We start from the raw sequence: 16,077 nt of genomic DNA, 5'->3' as shown, positions 1-16,077 counted from the left end.
TCTAGTCTGGGACAAACGTTGATTTGCCTCCTATCTTTTCTTACTGTGGAGACAGTGTAGTCTGGTCTGGCCACCCTTCTGCTTGGGTGCACACCTGCCCCTCTCAGTCCTGCTATCTGTGAGAGGATTGTTTCTTAAATCACAGCACTTGCCAGTATTTTATCTATTCTTTCAGATTTGTCATGGTGACATAAGATAAGTTTTACCTGGGGACCCTCATCCTCAGGTATGCTCTGTCTATGGCTGTCACCTTCATAGTAGCTTTTCCCTGGTTTTCTCAAAGGACCATCCATGTGTGGGCAGCAGCCCTATGGAGGCTTCTCTAGGTGAGTGAGGATTCTAATGGACTTGGTAATCCTTAGCAGGCCTACCTGCTAAGATAGGTAGATGTGTGGGCCACTGTTGCTCAGGCTACCAGTTTCTACCCATATGACCCTAGTATATTAGGAACATGAAAACCTGTGCCTAGTAGGAAGGAAATACCCATAGAAACCAGGCCCTGAACTATGTTAATCTGACCCAGTTCTGTCTTCAGCAGTTGAATCTGTACCTTAGTACCTGCCTGGCAAGGTGAGCAGTAGGTGTTACTCCCTGTCCTGGGAACCTCTTGCATTATAAAATATCTATACACACAAGGCTGTGGCTTTTGTGGGCAGATAGGAACCTGAAGCAGTATGAATAGAACACTGCAAGGGACTAGGAAATATGGATGAGATATCTCCCAACTTGCTTCTTTTGGTCCCATTCTTGTCATTCATAGATAATCTTCCTATCATCATCAAAGTTTGAGTCAGAAAATGGCCAGATGTCCCTGATGGTTCTAGATATGGCAGGTGTTGGCCCTGGCTGCTTAACATTGTGGTTGTTTTTCTTTGCAGATGAGCTTAGAAAGTGATGACAAGAGAGCTCGCACACGGTCCAAGACCCTTCGAGGTGAGTGCCAGCTCAGTCTGGCCTGGTTCCCATCTTTGGCAACTGTCCTCTCTGAAAGTGTTGATATCATTGTACTACAGCCCTCCTCAGTAGTACAAATTCCAACATAAATGCCTAGAGTCCTGGTAGCCTTTGGTCCACACCTGGGACTTTAGGACTCTTCAGCTGTTCCTCAGTACAGTGTTTAAGGATTTCCTGAAGTCCTTTTCAGCTCATGCAGACTTTCCTTGGGCAGAAATGTGGGGGCAAATACAGTTCTACAGGAGTGGGAATAGCAGAGTTCAGTTAGGAGCCTGCTTAGTGTGGAAAGGAAATACCCCTGACCTTTGGCCAGTATCCTCATTTTCCCCAGAGACCACTGTTGGTGCTATCAGGGATTTGAAAGTTGTTGGGCGGACTTGACAGTGGGTGAAGGGGAGGGCCTAGGACACTCTATTAAGACTGAGCCTGGTCAGGTGGTGGTGGCACATATCTTTAATCCCAGCACTTGGGAGGTAGAGGCAGAAGCAGAGGCAGGTGGATCTCTGTGAGTTAAAGGTCAGCCTGGTCTAAAGAGCAAGTTCCAGGACATCCAGGACTGTTACACAGAGAAACCCTGCCTGGGGGGCAGGGAACTAAAACAAACCAAAACAAGCAACAACAATAAAGAGAGGCTCAAAAGAGACTGAGCCTTACCTATTTGGCCATCTGCCCAACCCCAACTTTGTCACCTGGAATTTCCTGTTGAACCCAGCAGAGTATCCAGGAGCTTTGAGTATGTCAGAGCTGCCTATTCTGGTTGGATCCATGTACATCTTGTAGCTAGTGCCCATCATTGTGATCAGCCATGTCTCTGTTGGTCCTGATCTTTGTCCAACTTGATCTGGTAGCTAATATCTCCCACTAGAAAAACTGACATCTATCTGCAATTAAAGAGAGATAACACCCTGGACCCAAGGGTAGAGAGAATATCAGGTTTTCTCTGAAAATCTGGTGGTGGTGGTGGTGGTGGTGGTGGTGGTGGTGGTGGTGGTGTGTGTGTGTGTGTGTGTGTGTGTGTGTGTGTGTGTGTGTGTGTGTGTGTGTGTGTGTTTGTGTAGGGGTCTTTGCTAAGTTGGCAGCTTTCTCCACTGACCTTAGGGAATGTTCTTGTAGGTCAGAAAAGGGTGGGCATCTTGTCCTTGGAAGGATCTCATTAGATTTATTGTTTCATTAGATTTATACTTCTAGGAAAAGATGATTCTAAAATTTTTAAGTCTTATGTGTGTGTATTTCCATTTCTCTCTTTATCTAACCCAGGACCCCCAGAGACCACAGGTGCAGACCTCAGGTAAGAGAGTATTCCTGTTTTCATGAACATTGCTCGCCACCTGCTGGCATGTACCCTTGGAGTTGTTATAGACTTTCCTACAAACTCCCGTTTTCTCTGATGAAACAGCTTCTCTCTGTGACACATCTTGCTATGTGCATCCAACTGTGCTCTTCTTCAGCTCTACCACAGGTGACCTTTATACTATTCTCCATTAGAATTTAAACTAACACCATGGGCCTCAAAACCAGCAACAAGGTGCTTTTGGTGATTTTTGCAGACAGTGCCACCCACTTGTATGTCTACATGTTTGCTGTCTACAGTGCCATGTGGGGATGCCATGGCTTACACTGGCTGAATACACACAGGCTATGGTGGGAGTATTATTTTTTTAAAACAGAGTTTCCTTATGTAGTCCAGCATGGCCTGAAGCTTGCTGTATTGACTAGGATGATCTCAAACTTAGAAAGATCTACCTGCCTCTGCTTTCCAAGTGCTGTGATTAAATGTGTGTAACACAATCTCTGGACATGAAAACATATGTCTCACTGGCACATACTCTTGCTGTTACAGTTTGAGAGAAGAATATCATGTATGTGCAAATCATGTAAACTCCTTTGAATGCAGTCCTGAATGTGGGAATATTCATGGATGATGGACTTATGCCTCTTTGGCTCAGAATTCCTCGGCTTGCTGTACCTTCACCTCCATAATTTAGGCAGAACTCTTAGGAGGGCATTTGTTTTACTGAAGTAGCAATTAATATTCTAGGTACCAACTCCAGAATATTTGTTACTATGAATTTGGCTGTACATAGAATATATATTGGGTGCTTTGTATTCTCAAATAGGCCCCAGAGAAAGGAATTCCTGCAGCCTCCGGATCTCACACTACATAGCTTTAGTTCTTTCCCTCTGATACAGTGCTGAGAAGTCCCCTTTAATCAGTTAACAGCATGAGTTGCAAGTCCCCCTGAGACTTAAGTTTACCAGGACGTTTTGCATCATGTCCAGGGAAGAGGCATGAAGCACCTGCTTGCCTTCGTGGCTCTGAGAGATATGCACTTCCTATTGTCAGAGAGTTGTTAAATATGTCTGTAGGTATAAAAAGAAGCCTTGTGGGATTAAAACAAACTTTTAGACACTTTTAAGAAAGAACTTTAGGGAATTTTAAAGAACTTTTAGAGAGAAATCTTAAAGAGAGATTTGAGAGAGAACTTTATTGGGAAGCCTCCATCTTTGAAGATTAAAGAGCCATGAGAGGAACGAATGTGTGAGCCAGTTTATTTCCCTTTCACCCTCAGGCCCCTTTTAGGAAAACCCTACCCTCCTGCTGTTTAGCCCCTAGCCTGAACCCTGAGAGAGCTCAAGGCTGGAACTTGAATGCTCTCGTTACATTTGTTCTCTGGGAGGTTGAAGGACGGTCGTTAGAAGGTTATCTGAGAACTTGGACTAGAATGAACAAGATCCAGTAAGATCCCTTGGCCATCTATAAATTTTCCTTTTTCTTAAACTTAACACTAGTTCTTAGGAGAAGAAATGGATTTAATTGTTTTCTTTCAGCATCCTTGGAGGAATTGACATATACTTGAGTATGTATTTTGGTGGAGTTCAACATCCATTACCGGATATCAGAGAGGTTCTGCTGAGGTGGGAGTTGGGGGAAGGCTGGGATCAATATCTTAGAGACACATCAGTGGGTTGGTTAGGGTTGCCCTAAATGTACCCTGCAGCTCAATCTTTGTCCATCTGGGGTTCTTCCACTTTGAGCCTTTGCTAGCTCTTGCCCAGAGGACAGGCGGGTACAAGACTCCTATTCCCCAAGGTTGGGGAGGGAGTCAATCCCTTCAAAAGGGGAGTAGTTATAGAATGGTGCTCCAACCTGGGATTTGGATTGTCTCCAAAATTGGGTTCCTAGATGCCTGTGACTTGTGTTTGTACCCTTTAGAGCTGTATCTAAAATGCCTATTGAGAGGTGGCCATCAGCCAGCCCTCTGCTCTTCACCTGCTCTATTTCCTTGTGTCTCTGATCCTGGTTTTAGTTACATAGGATCCAAGACCAGACTTGGGGATTCAGGGACTTTTCGTTTTGAGTGCTTATGAGCATACACAAATATCTATGTCTGTCTATGAACTCCTATGATTGCCTAAGAGCACAATGAACACCTATGGCTGTATAAGCACACATGGGCACCAAATATCAGAGGAAGGATCACTTAAGCTTTGACTTTTCTCCTACTGTGTACAGAAGACTCAGGAATCCTGGAATACTTACTTCTGCCCAACCCTAGGAGTTTGGAGGCATTATAGTGCACATGAATCCTCAGTGTGCTCTAAGTACTCATATGTGCTCATAGATGGCCAAAAATTCAAACATATTCTTATACAGGGACCTTGATGCTAGTGTATGCTACTGGGTGCTCTTGTTCTCACAGATTACCCTGGGAGGTTCAAGACTGATGTCTGCTCCCATTACAGTATCTGGAGGCCCTGGCTGGATCTCATGTCACTCTGCTTGATGTTTCCGGTTTCTATGTCTAAGGAGTTTCCAGTTTCTGTCCAGATGGCCTTGCCAGCTTCATGTACTTGGGCTCAGAGCTGGGTGGGAAGGTATATGCCCACCTGGCTGGGGACCTTTTCTGTACTTTTCTAAGTTGGTACCAGAGTAGCTTGGAGCAAGTGAGACAGGGACAATGCCAGCGCCCTACAGGCCTACACAGCAGCTGTTGTCTAATTGCCTGATTAACTAAGTGATTAATTGACTAATTGGGACCTCAGCATCAAATCCCAGCAACAAGCAAATGTTTGTGAAAAGTCTCAAAGCTAATTCTTGAGAGAATGAAAGCAAATGTGAGCTGGATTTTACAATAGACCAGCCAGGGGCAGCAATAATTCCCCATCTGGAAAATAAATCTGATAAAATGCCTTTTGCTTTTTCCTTCTGGAAACTACCAGGGCTATCCAGACAGAAGTGGGGTAGCCCCTTCCATAGGTCCCAAGAGCCACTCCCTAACTGCCTCCCTTTGCAGACTTTTGGAAGGTGTGCTGTATTTTAGGATAACCAATATTGATCCCAGATAGGAACTCTGGTCCACAATAGCAATTCTGTTAGAAATGGGTTATTTGTCTCTACTTTGGGGCAGGTTCACTTCTCCCACAGGGGGCTGAGGTCTTATACGCTTTCCTGAATGACCTCATAGATCATCTTGCTGGTCTACAATATCATGAATTAACGGCTCCTTGTACCCACAAAACTCTGAGCTATGGTGGATCCTTGTTTCTCATAACACATAGGGGTACTTGCCTCTATAGCAGTTCTAACCTGAGTATTCCTGTGGGCCTCTTGGCTGGGCTGTGTGGCCAGTGTTAGTGCTCATGTTTATAAGTTTTCATTGGTTTGGTAATGTTGTGGCTGAAGGTGAGGAACTCCCGAGGGTCTAACTTCCATCCTTTTGTACTTACCATTCTGGAATGGGGTAGAAGCTGACCTTTTTAGTACAGCCAACAAGTTTTCTACCAGGCAGGATAGGCATCTCTTAGTGCATTAGCCTCCTGGTTTTTCTTCCTATGTGGAAGCAGGGACCTACACCAGGCAGTGAGTAATAGAGCAGGGTCACCCCTACAGGCTGTGGTTTTGGCTTGGGCCACGCAGACTCCTTTTTGAATGGTAGCCCCAGAACTGCTTGGTAGAAAGGGAATACAAACTATAGACCTGGATGCTGAGGCACCACAGCACCAGTGATGAACATGGAGAAGTTAGATTTCTGTGCTCTGGACTTGGGTCAGACAAGTCGTGAGTCCCCTTTAGAAAGGGGATACTTGCATTCCAAGTTCCCTGAAAGCCAGGTGGAATCTGATGGAGTGTCTACTGTGGGAAAATGAATCCATCCAGTAGATGCCTTGATCTTATATGTACAGAACTTTAATTAAACATATTTATAAAATTGTAAGTAGCTCTTCATTTGTTTAAACAGGCTGTGTTATTTCACTAATTTTCAGCAAACTGCCAGTGTCTATCTTAAGATAAGTCATTTGAAGAGCCTCTCTTGTACTTCAGGGTGAGACCCAGGTTTTAATACTGATCTCTTCTGCTTTTCCCTCCAGCTGTCCTACCCCTGGATGTACTGGTTCAGGACATGTCCGGGGCAAGTACTCCAGACATCGAAGGTAAGAGGTTCTACTGTAGCCTCAAAGGTTCCCAGGAGGGAGGTTTGGGGTTCTTTTTCCAGATCTGGGTTCTTTTTTCTTTTCTTTTCTTTTTTTTTTTTTCCCGAGACAGGGTTTCTCTGTGGCTTTGGAGGCTGTCCTGGAACTAGCTCTTGTAGACCAGGCTGGTCTTGAACTCACAGAGATCTGCCTGCCTCTGCCTCCCGAGTGCTTCGATTAAAGGTGTGCGCCACCACTGCCCGGCCAAGATCTGGGTTCTTTTGTGGATTAAAAACTTTCTGTTTTGTGACTGCTGAGGCCAGGCTGACCTGACCATTCTAAGCCCTAGTGTCCTCCCACTGGTCAGTGTTCCTGTGGTGCCTTCACTGAGGTGAGTCTGGCCAGGAGTGTGCCATGAGGAGTGCTATATTACCTGTCTTTGGCACCTTTGTTTTTCCAAAGGGACTATTTCAGGACTTGGGTATGTCTTTATAACAGAGCTTAAGGCAGGTCTTGTGCACATGAGAGAGACAGTGTAAGCTACAGCTGTCAGTGTAGTTATTTCCTGTGGTCAGCCAGGTTTCCCAGGGGACATTCCTGGGTGGGTATAGGTGTAGAAGACTGAAGGAAGGAAAGGGCCAGTATGGGAGGAAATGGGCTGAGATAAACTTGGGGGTACATGTGGGATAGTGGTTTGATCTAAGGAATGGTTTAGAGAGTAGCAGACCAGACCAGTGGGGTCTGAGTTCTCATTCCGTTTGTGGACTTGGCTCACTGTAATGCAATTCCAAACACAATCAGGAACTTTTTGATGTGTGTAATTAGATGTAAAAATTTAAATACATTAGCATTTAAGCCTTTCATTTGAGAATGGCTATAGAAAGAGGGACCCTTAGAATGTCCTCCTGGGTGTCTCAGGGAGCTGGTCTGGCTCTTGGCATCACCCATCTTCCCTTTCAGCTTACAGAGTTGCCCTCTGGCCAAGAAGAGAAAACTGGAGGATGCTGAGGCTGAGCACCTGGTATCCAAGAGGAAGTCACACCCTCTGAGGCTGGCTCTGGATGAAGGCTACCGAATGGATAGTGATGGCAGTGAGGATGCTGAGGTGAAGGACGCCTCTGTTTCAGATGAATCAGAAGGACCCCTGGAGGAGACTGAGGCTGAGATGTCAGGACAGGAGGAGATTCATCACCCCCAGCCAGCTGAAGGTACTATGTTGCTCTTTCTCTTTTGAATAAAGGCTGCTTAGTTTGGCCCTGGAGAATTGCAGCTTGTGAGGGGGGTAGGGGGAGCTCAATTCAGTGCAGAAAGCTGTCTTGAGAACAAGGAATGTCTTGTCCTGACATGTGCAGCTTCCTGGAAAAGGAGCTTGCCCAGGATGGGGGTGTGGGTGTGGGGCACTGTAGTGTGTGTGAACACTGTGAGCAGGCGAGAGATGGGAAGGTGAATCTGGACATGGATCTGGCGCTCCCATGCACTCTCAAAAGTTTGATTCTGAGGTGTGTCTCCACGTGTGTGAGAAATAAAAACAGATAATGTATGACATGTCTCTGCCTATGAGAGGCTCTTAGACAGACAAAAGTGCTGAGTAAACACTTCAGTTTAAGATGAATCAGGCCTCTGAAGGTGGGCTGCTGTTAGAAGCCAAGGGAGGAAAGAAGGCAGCTGAGGGTCCCATGTCTTCCCAAGCTACTGGAATCAGCTGACTTTGAACTATCGGGATAGAGATTTACCATATTTTTGAAGCAATCTATGCTGTCTATGCAATCTATGGTTTCCTTTTGGGGACTCAAGTGAGCGCATGGCCCATAGAATCAAGTGAGTTTGTGTTCCAGGTAGAAAAGATCCCCAACTCACCTGCTTCTTGGGATGCTATATGGCAGGGCTGGCTCTTATTGTTGCTAAGAATACTGGTTCATGAGTTCCACAGGACCAGCATGTAGTGAGAAGATCTGTTACTATGTTTAAAATATTTAAATTAATTTCCTTTTAAAAATAAATGATTTCATTTATGAAATGACTTTTTACCTGATTTTTCTCTTTAAGTTTTATTATATAAAATGAAGATCTATCTATTGAGAAAATAAATGATAGAAGAGCAACATGAATTGAAAAAATATCAAAGTAATCTTAAGCTAAAATTGATTCCCCATGGTTTTTGGATCTAGGCAGAAGACTGACAGGATGGCTTACACTTGATTTCCTTGTTTTCTGTGCTACAGTGTTGAGGGTGGACAGGTGGGACTAGGTGGAAGTATGGTTACTGTTGGGAGCAGAGACCTGGAATTATTTCTTCGTACTCATGGCGTTTCTTGTTTTATGCAGGAAAAAGCCTCATCAAATCCCATTTTGGATCCAACCCCACAAGCAGCCCTTCTGGCTTTTCCAAGGGCAGCTACAGCAGCTATCAGGGAATCATTGCAACTTCCCTTCTAAATCTGGGCCAAATTGCTGAGGAGACACTTGTGCAGGAGGACTCAGTTCCAGTTGCTAAGTTAGGCCCTACTGTTGTTCATCAGCTTCAGGATGAGGCTGCAATAGCGGCCCCCAATGATGAGGATGAAAAGGACCTCTTTATACATCCAGAGGATGTGGAGGAGGTCATTGAAGTCACCAGTGAACGTTCCCAGGAGCCATGCCCCCAGTCTCTGGAGGATATGATTAGTGAAGAGTCAAGCAAGCAGAAAGGTGTCCTAGGTCATGAGGAGGAGGGAGAGGATGATGATGAAGAGGAGGAAGAAGAAGAGGAGGAGGAAGAGGAGGGAGAGGAGGTAGAGGAGGAAGAGGAAGAAGAAGAGGAGGAAGAGGAAGAGGAGGAGGAAGAAGAAGAGGAGGAGGAGGAAGTGGAGGAGGAGGAGGAGGAAGAGGAGGAGGAGGAGGAGGAGGAAGAAACAACTCCAAATGTAATCTTTGGGGAAGATACCTCCCATACCTCTGCCCAGAAGGTTTCCCCTGAATTCCGAAGCCCAGAGCTATCCAGTCCCAAGCCTGAGTATTCAGTCATTGTGGAGGTCCGTTCTGATGATGACAAGGATGAAGACTCACACTCCCAGAAGTCAGCAGTCACAGATGAGTCAGAGATGTATGATATGATGACCCGTGGGAATCTGGGCCTTCTGGAGCAGGCCATTGCCCTGAAGGCTGAGCAGGTGCGCGCTGTCTGTGAGCCAGGCTGCCTGCCTGCTGAGCAGGGCCATCTGGGCCCAGGAGAGCCAGGGAAGGTGGCAAAGCCCCTGGATGTGGTGAGGAAGAGCTGCTACAGCAAAGGTAGGCTAAAGTAGCTTGATCTGGTCACCCACCCTGTCATCTCATTACTAAGGGCATAACCCTTACTGAGGAGTGCAGTGAAGGCTGGAGAGAAACAAAGCTTGAAGCCCTTATAGGCTAGGGTGGAAGAAAAACTGAGAAGCATTCAAGGACAAATAACCTCAGAACTTGGGTCAAAGATTGAGGATGTGGGCTTATACTGTTTCATATAGGGTGATTTGGAGAGAGACACATAAGCTGAGATGTATGAGAAAGGGCTAAGTAGAAGAGAGAAAGGAAGGCAGGAGGGCTGATAACCTGACTACTGTGCCACTTAGCCATAATCCTGCCACCCTGATTGCCCAGTGACAGAACCTGACATTTAATGACTTCAGCCCTTGGAAGCTGATTTTTGAGGCCATATTTGATCACCCTGAGCATGTTCTCCATGGAGTTGGGAATCTTGAATTTGACTTAAGACATCTCTCTCATGGTCCTCTGGAGGTCACAGCCTGTTTGTTATGTTGTACTTGGATTTCTCTCTAAAGTCTGAGTTTAAGGGCAGAATCACCTAGTATCACTGAGTAGCTGATGTTTAAAAGAGGGTGGTCAGGCTGGGCTGGTGGAAGGGATTTAGTCTGGATTGATATAAGAGTGAGGCTAGAAGCTGGAAGTCAGATCTAAGGATGGACTCTGAGCAAATGGTGTAGCACAGTTATAACATGAGCACCAGATTTGTAGGGCAGGCTGGTTGTGTGCTGGTTGCTATCTACTCATCTTAAGTGCTTCCTTGGCCCAGAGCAGGTGTATGGAGCTTCTCTCCAGGAGAGTCAGCATCACAATAACAGAAGACCAGGCCTTGAATAGGCCAACTCTGAGTTACCCTGGGTTTTCCTTGGCCCAAACACTCTACTTTAAGATCAGGGAACTTTCCTGACTTCACTCTCCTTTTTCCTTGTCCCAGGCAAAACTTTCTTCTCTGGATCAAACTCTGGGCCCTTCCACAGCCTGCTTCCAGGAAGGGTTAGCTGATGCTAGATATGGGGAAGTCAAGGGGAGAGGGAGAAGGAGAGGGAGAGAGCACTCAAGGGAGGGATAACTCAGACACTGGAATCAGGAACCAAGAAGGTGGAGAACATGTGTGTAAGGAGCGCTGGGAGGCACACTTGGGTCATGGGAAGACAGACTTATAGTAAGAAAATTACAGGTGTGAGGATTCAGCAGAAGTTTTGTGGAGACATGAGGACATACTTTCTGAGAATACTCATGCCTATGATATAAAATCAGAGGACAGATTGATTGGAAACATGTTTTCTGGGTGAGATAGATGTGGAGGGTGGCTGTTGAGGTGATGCTCTTAAGGGTGAGTCAAACTGGGGTAACAATTTGAGGGGCAGAATTAAGCCAGTATTGCCAAAGCTAGGGTTTGAGGCCACAGGTACCAGGGTGTATAGACTGGTGGTGAGAGAGATTTAGGATAGGTATGGGAACTTGAGAGTTTTCAGACTTAAGGTCCCTTGAAAGCAGAAGGCTTTGGTGGGACACTGAATGCCTGTTATCACCAAGCCTAAATATTTCAGGGATTTTCACCCTTGGATAAACATTAGAGGCCAGGTGTAATTCAGGGTTAAATATACAGGACACCAGACAGCACCTTTAGACTATGGAAACATACATATATTGACATGTAGAGGGATAGACATTAGGATTGTTGGAGTCAGGCAGGTATTGGGCACAGGGTTGAGTCCCTCAGGACATCAGAACTTGCCTGGATTGGTAGAAATATGACTTCCTACCCATTTGAACTTGGAGAGACTGAACAGGCCTTTTTCCCTCTGCTGGATTTCTGAGCTTGGTTCTGACATGGCCTAGCAAAAAGATGTTTCTCTGAGACATCATGAGGATTTCTATTTCCTTCTGATCTCCACACTTAGTGGTCAACACAGGCCTGCAGAGATGAGGTTGGCAATTGAAATTTGGAGTTTAGATTTCTGCTGAGGTATTTATTAGTGATACAGCTTTTGATAAGTCACATAACATGCCATCTTCATTTTGTCAAGCCTCAAGGATTCATTTTCTCAGGGGTGTTGATAGATACTTCATCTGCAAGGCTTACATACTGCCTACACTCCAGCTACTATCTATTCTTCTGTATGGGGTGGGAGGGTTGTTCCTTGGGCTTTGGAGCAGCTTTTCTAGAGCTGCCTCACTGTCAGCCTTTGTCTTTTTTCAGTCGGTAAAAGTGGAGACAGGAATTTACTCACCTCTCTTTTCCCAGTCTCCTGGTTTTGCATAATATGTCCTATGTGTTTTAGATCCTTCCAGGGTGGAGAAACGTGAGATCAAGTGTCCGACACCTGGCTGTGATGGTACTGGCCACGTTACTGGGTTGTACCCTCATCACCGCAGCCTGTCTGGCTGTCCCCACAAGGATAGAATCCCTCCGGAGAGTGAGTAGCTCCATTCAGGGTTAGCCCAAGGATTAAAGCTCAGGGTTATGTAGCATAAGGCAGGGGACAGTCTGCTCAAGTGTCCACCTACAGATACTAGCCTGAGTCAGAAGATTAAATAAATACATACTGTGTGAGGGGTTGTCTGTATTCTCTGAGCTTGGTAGATGGAGACCTTCACACAGTTGCCTCTTTGTTCTAAAAGCTTAGGATGTGGATGTCTGTCCTTATTCTTAGGCCAGAAGCAGAATTTATGAAAATTACCTCAGAGCTGTGAAACAGAAATTAGACTCTAGTTTCTTCTATGGGAGGCAGAGTCCAAGTGGGGAGGGCATGCTTGACTGAGTTCATTAGGCTCAGAGTGCCATCGTGCCCTGCTTACACAGCTGCAGCCTTTACACAGCACTCCTGCATTTTCCTTGGGCTGTTCTCCATTACAGTCATGCTTGCTCTCATTATTTGTTCTCCCTGCTTCTCTTACAGTCTTGGCCATGCATGAAAATGTGCTGAAGTGCCCCACTCCTGGCTGCACGGGCCAAGGCCATGTGAACAGCAACCGCAATACCCACAGAAGGTAGTGAATTGAGCTGGAACATGGTAGTGAATTAGGGCTGGGCCTGTAATATGTGTCCCTGCCTGGGCCTCGAGTCCTTATCTGGGATGGGTTCTGGACAGACCTACTTTGGCAGGTGGCAGCTAAAGGGGTGGCTGGTGCTGCTGCAAGTGCCTTGTGAGTGCCAACTGAGGTGATTATATGAGAAGTCTGATATTGTTTTGATGAGAGAAAGTGGAGACTTTATATCTTGCCCATTTTCAGAAAACCTCTGCATTCTAGCTCTTGCTCATGGGTGAAAGAAAAAACTTGGACATAAATAGGAATGTTAATGCCTAGAGTTACTCTGAGGGAGTGCTGAGATCAGGTAGACATGGGGCTTCCAGGCTATTGTCCAAATTTATTTGTTGTCTCATCTTCTTATCCAAGAGGGGACCGTACCACACCAAGAGTGTTATAGGCTTGACAAGGTCTGACTGGGCCTTAGTAGTTACATGCTTAGTTGGGAGGAATACCTGGGATTTAGAGGTTACTTTGTTGGAAAAGAGTCTGAGTTCCCTAGAGATGTGCTGGCCCAGAGGCTGATAGCTGAACTCACAGTAAATCATGAGGAGGGCCAGTGTACTCCAGGGGCAGTACTCAGGTTGTGGTCTGAGTGTAGCCTTTTATTTCCCTGAGATATCCTACAGAATATGTAGACATGGTTCTAGAATCCAGCCCAGGCCCTGAAAGGGGAGAGGAGAGAGGAGGAAGAAGAAGAGGGCTGAGTTTGGCACCTATGTATGTAGAAGAATCCTTTGCCCACAGTTTGTAGAACTTTAGGGTGTATTTCATTTTATGTGAATTATCTCAAATAGAAATGGCCCAAGAAATTTGTCCTTTGTGGGTTCAGGACAGATCTGAATGGACAATATGTCCTGTAGAAATGACAGGTGTGTTACTGGCTCTGGGCTTTATGTGCCTAGAGCTCTTGTATCTGAATGGTGTTGCTCCCAGGGCCACATATTTGGCAACCTAGTACAGACATTATCTTGGAGAAAAAGGCTCAGATGTCTCTCCTTTTCCTTCCTCTAGTTTGTCTGGGTGTCCCATTGCTGCTGCTGAAAAATTAGCCAAATCTCATGAGAAGCAGCAACTGCAGACAGGAGATCCTCCCAAAAATAACTCCAATTCAGATCGGATCCTCAGGTGGGTGAGATAAGCTACTAAACTGAAGGAGTGTCAGCAGAGACTTCAATGTTAGGGCTTCGTGGTATGCATATGCCTCTTGGCACACAGGACACATCTTTTGCCCTTAAAGAGCCTCATCCAAGGTACAAACAGCTGCCCAGCCTTAGCCACAGTGTGTTCTGCCTTTCATTCTCCAAAGACAGCTGATATGGTCAGTGACATTATTCAGGGTTAGTATGTGGAGATAGAAGACTGCATCAGTTGAGGGCCTTACTACAGAGGGAGCTCCTAGTTGTCCTTATGTCTCCCCACCTCAGAATGGATCCTATCCTAGGGCAGAGGGAAAAAGGGCACAGGACTTGCTCCCCTAAGTGCTGCCTCCTGTGGGTACTAAGCATCTGAGACAATAGCAGGCATAGGTGCATGTAGGTGTGTGCATGCCTGCATGCTCTTTATATATGTACACCCATATGGGTAAGTTTACACATGTGTTCAAGTGCATGTGAGTGTATGCTGTCATCAAGGGGCCTTCTAACAGAACAACCAGAATAAATCTGCCTAGTGACTTCCATACAGGTAACCTTGGAAAGTGGTGTTACAAATAAGGCCAGATGCTTGGGGTCATGTCTAAGACACCATTTCTGGATGGCTTGTCTTCAAACACTCCTTTGAAGTCAACTATAGTCCCCTGCTGGGGACTATAGGTTCATTCGAGACACTGAGGGTACGCTGTCAACTTTGGTCCTCACTAGAAGGACACATAGCTCTTCATTTCCCTGAGGATATAGAACTCACAACTCCTCTCTTTGTTCTTGGACTCCTGTCTCATGTTTCTCTTCTCATATGTAGTATGGGAGACAACCATGTCCTTAGCAAAGCCAGTCACTGGCTGACAAGGCACTATTGACTCCTTGCAGGACCTCTGGCCACAGGCTTCCTTCTTGGCTGCTTTCCTTGGCAATGCTATAACCTGGTCATTCCCTGGCCTACTACAGATGGACCCTTAGTCACAAACCACATCTTGAAGGGACAGGGACTTACTTTTCTGCTCTGTGGAGTACTTGTGTCCCATCTGTAGATATCTTTGACCTTGTGGGTCCCAGGTAGCATAGTTGTCTGTCTTGTTTTTCCTTCCAGTTTTTTTTATCAGTTGCTGGCTGATTCTTTCACCAAAGAGTGACACCAATGTTGAGGTCAAATTAAATGTCTTCTTGCTGGTATCAGGTGGTCTTGCTCTTGCAACTTCACCAGGAGTTGCTGAGCTAGTGTCCAGATTAGGATTTCATTCCACACAGGGCCCACCCCACCAGTACTCTAATGTGATTGTCATAAGAGCATAAGAGTGGTCTTACAATGTCAACCTGCTGGTTCTCTCTTTATGCCAACATTCAAGTTTTTGAAGCAACCAGTTCTCAGAAGTCTTCACCATCATTTCCAAGTACCATTGATCACTGACATCATTGCTTATTCCACACAGGAACAAGGAGAACTGGGGTATTTGCTGGAGCTCTCTTCCTTCTTCCATTTCCCCTCCACTATGAGATTCCTATTCAGAAACTTTCACTGATTGTGTGGTTGAGCTCTTGGAACCTGCTTTCTGACATTTTGAAGGAAGTTTATGCTTGCTACTCTAGCATACTACTAGCATGAGAATACTCTATTTCTTTTGGGCTCTATTGTTCCCTCTTTGTAGGCAATTATTCACACTGATTATAAGCCTATTTCAGGGGCCCTTCACCCTGGAAGGCAGAATTCTAACCAAACATTAGGGGCAGGGTTTTGGGTGTGTGTGTGTGTGTGTCTCCCTTAGTGTTCCTTATCACCTGACTGCATGAAGTACTGGCTTGGGCCATTGGAGGGTGGGGGGAGAAGTAGCATGGGGTTTCTGGGTTCCCAACCTCACAGGATCTGCATCTCTGTCTCATATCCCAGGCCCATGTGCTTTGTGAAGCAGCTTGAGGTTCCTCCTTATGGGAGCTACCGACCCAATGTGGCTCCCGCCACGCCCAGGGCCAACTTGGCCAAGGAGCTGGAGAAGTTCTCCAAAGTCACCTTTGACTACGCAAGTTTTGATGCTCAGGTTTTTGGCAAACGTATGCTTGCCCCAAAGATTCAGACCAGCGAAACCTCACCCAAAGCCTTCCAATGTAAGTTGGGGAGAATTGTTTAATGTCTCTCCTCTCACATTGCTTCTGAGAGGGACGGTGGGGAAGGGATTCTCTTGGGAACTTGGAGGGATAGGGTGTGGGCCTGAGTCCTCAGCCCCTTTTTAGCTGCCCCAGTGGGGCAGTT

At 45.9% G+C, this 16,077-nt stretch overlaps 1 protein-coding gene across 3 annotated transcripts in view; it reads left to right on the top strand.

The window, feature by feature from the left end:
• Nucleotides 1-878: 878 nt before the first annotated feature.
• The window catches only part of Myt1 (myelin transcription factor 1), a 38,051-nt gene continuing 22,852 nt past the window's right edge, over nucleotides 879-16,077 (top strand). The window contains exons 1-10 of one of the 3 annotated variants that reach the window (XM_035446706.1): nucleotides 879-933; nucleotides 2,212-2,242; nucleotides 6,325-6,387; nucleotides 7,327-7,574; nucleotides 8,692-9,137; nucleotides 9,183-9,633; nucleotides 11,928-12,062; nucleotides 12,546-12,636; nucleotides 13,690-13,803; nucleotides 15,718-15,932. In XM_035446706.1, coding sequence (XP_035302597.1) covers nucleotides 879-933; nucleotides 2,212-2,242; nucleotides 6,325-6,387; nucleotides 7,327-7,574; nucleotides 8,692-9,137; nucleotides 9,183-9,633; nucleotides 11,928-12,062; nucleotides 12,546-12,636; nucleotides 13,690-13,803; nucleotides 15,718-15,932 — 1,849 coding nt within the window. Of the gene's footprint in view, nucleotides 934-2,211; nucleotides 2,243-6,324; nucleotides 6,388-7,326; nucleotides 7,575-8,691; nucleotides 9,138-9,167; nucleotides 9,634-11,927; nucleotides 12,063-12,545; nucleotides 12,637-13,689; nucleotides 13,804-15,717; nucleotides 15,933-16,077 lie in introns of all 3 variants that reach the window. The other 2 variants (XM_035446705.1, XM_035446707.1) reach the window with 2 other exon arrangements.

This window comes from Cricetulus griseus, chromosome 6, assembly GCF_003668045.3.
Source record: "Cricetulus griseus strain 17A/GY chromosome 6, alternate assembly CriGri-PICRH-1.0, whole genome shotgun sequence".
NCBI lineage: Eukaryota > Metazoa > Chordata > Mammalia > Rodentia > Cricetidae > Cricetulus > Cricetulus griseus.
Note: the sequence above shows the minus strand (reverse complement) of the source record. Positions and strands in the feature narration are given on the sequence as shown.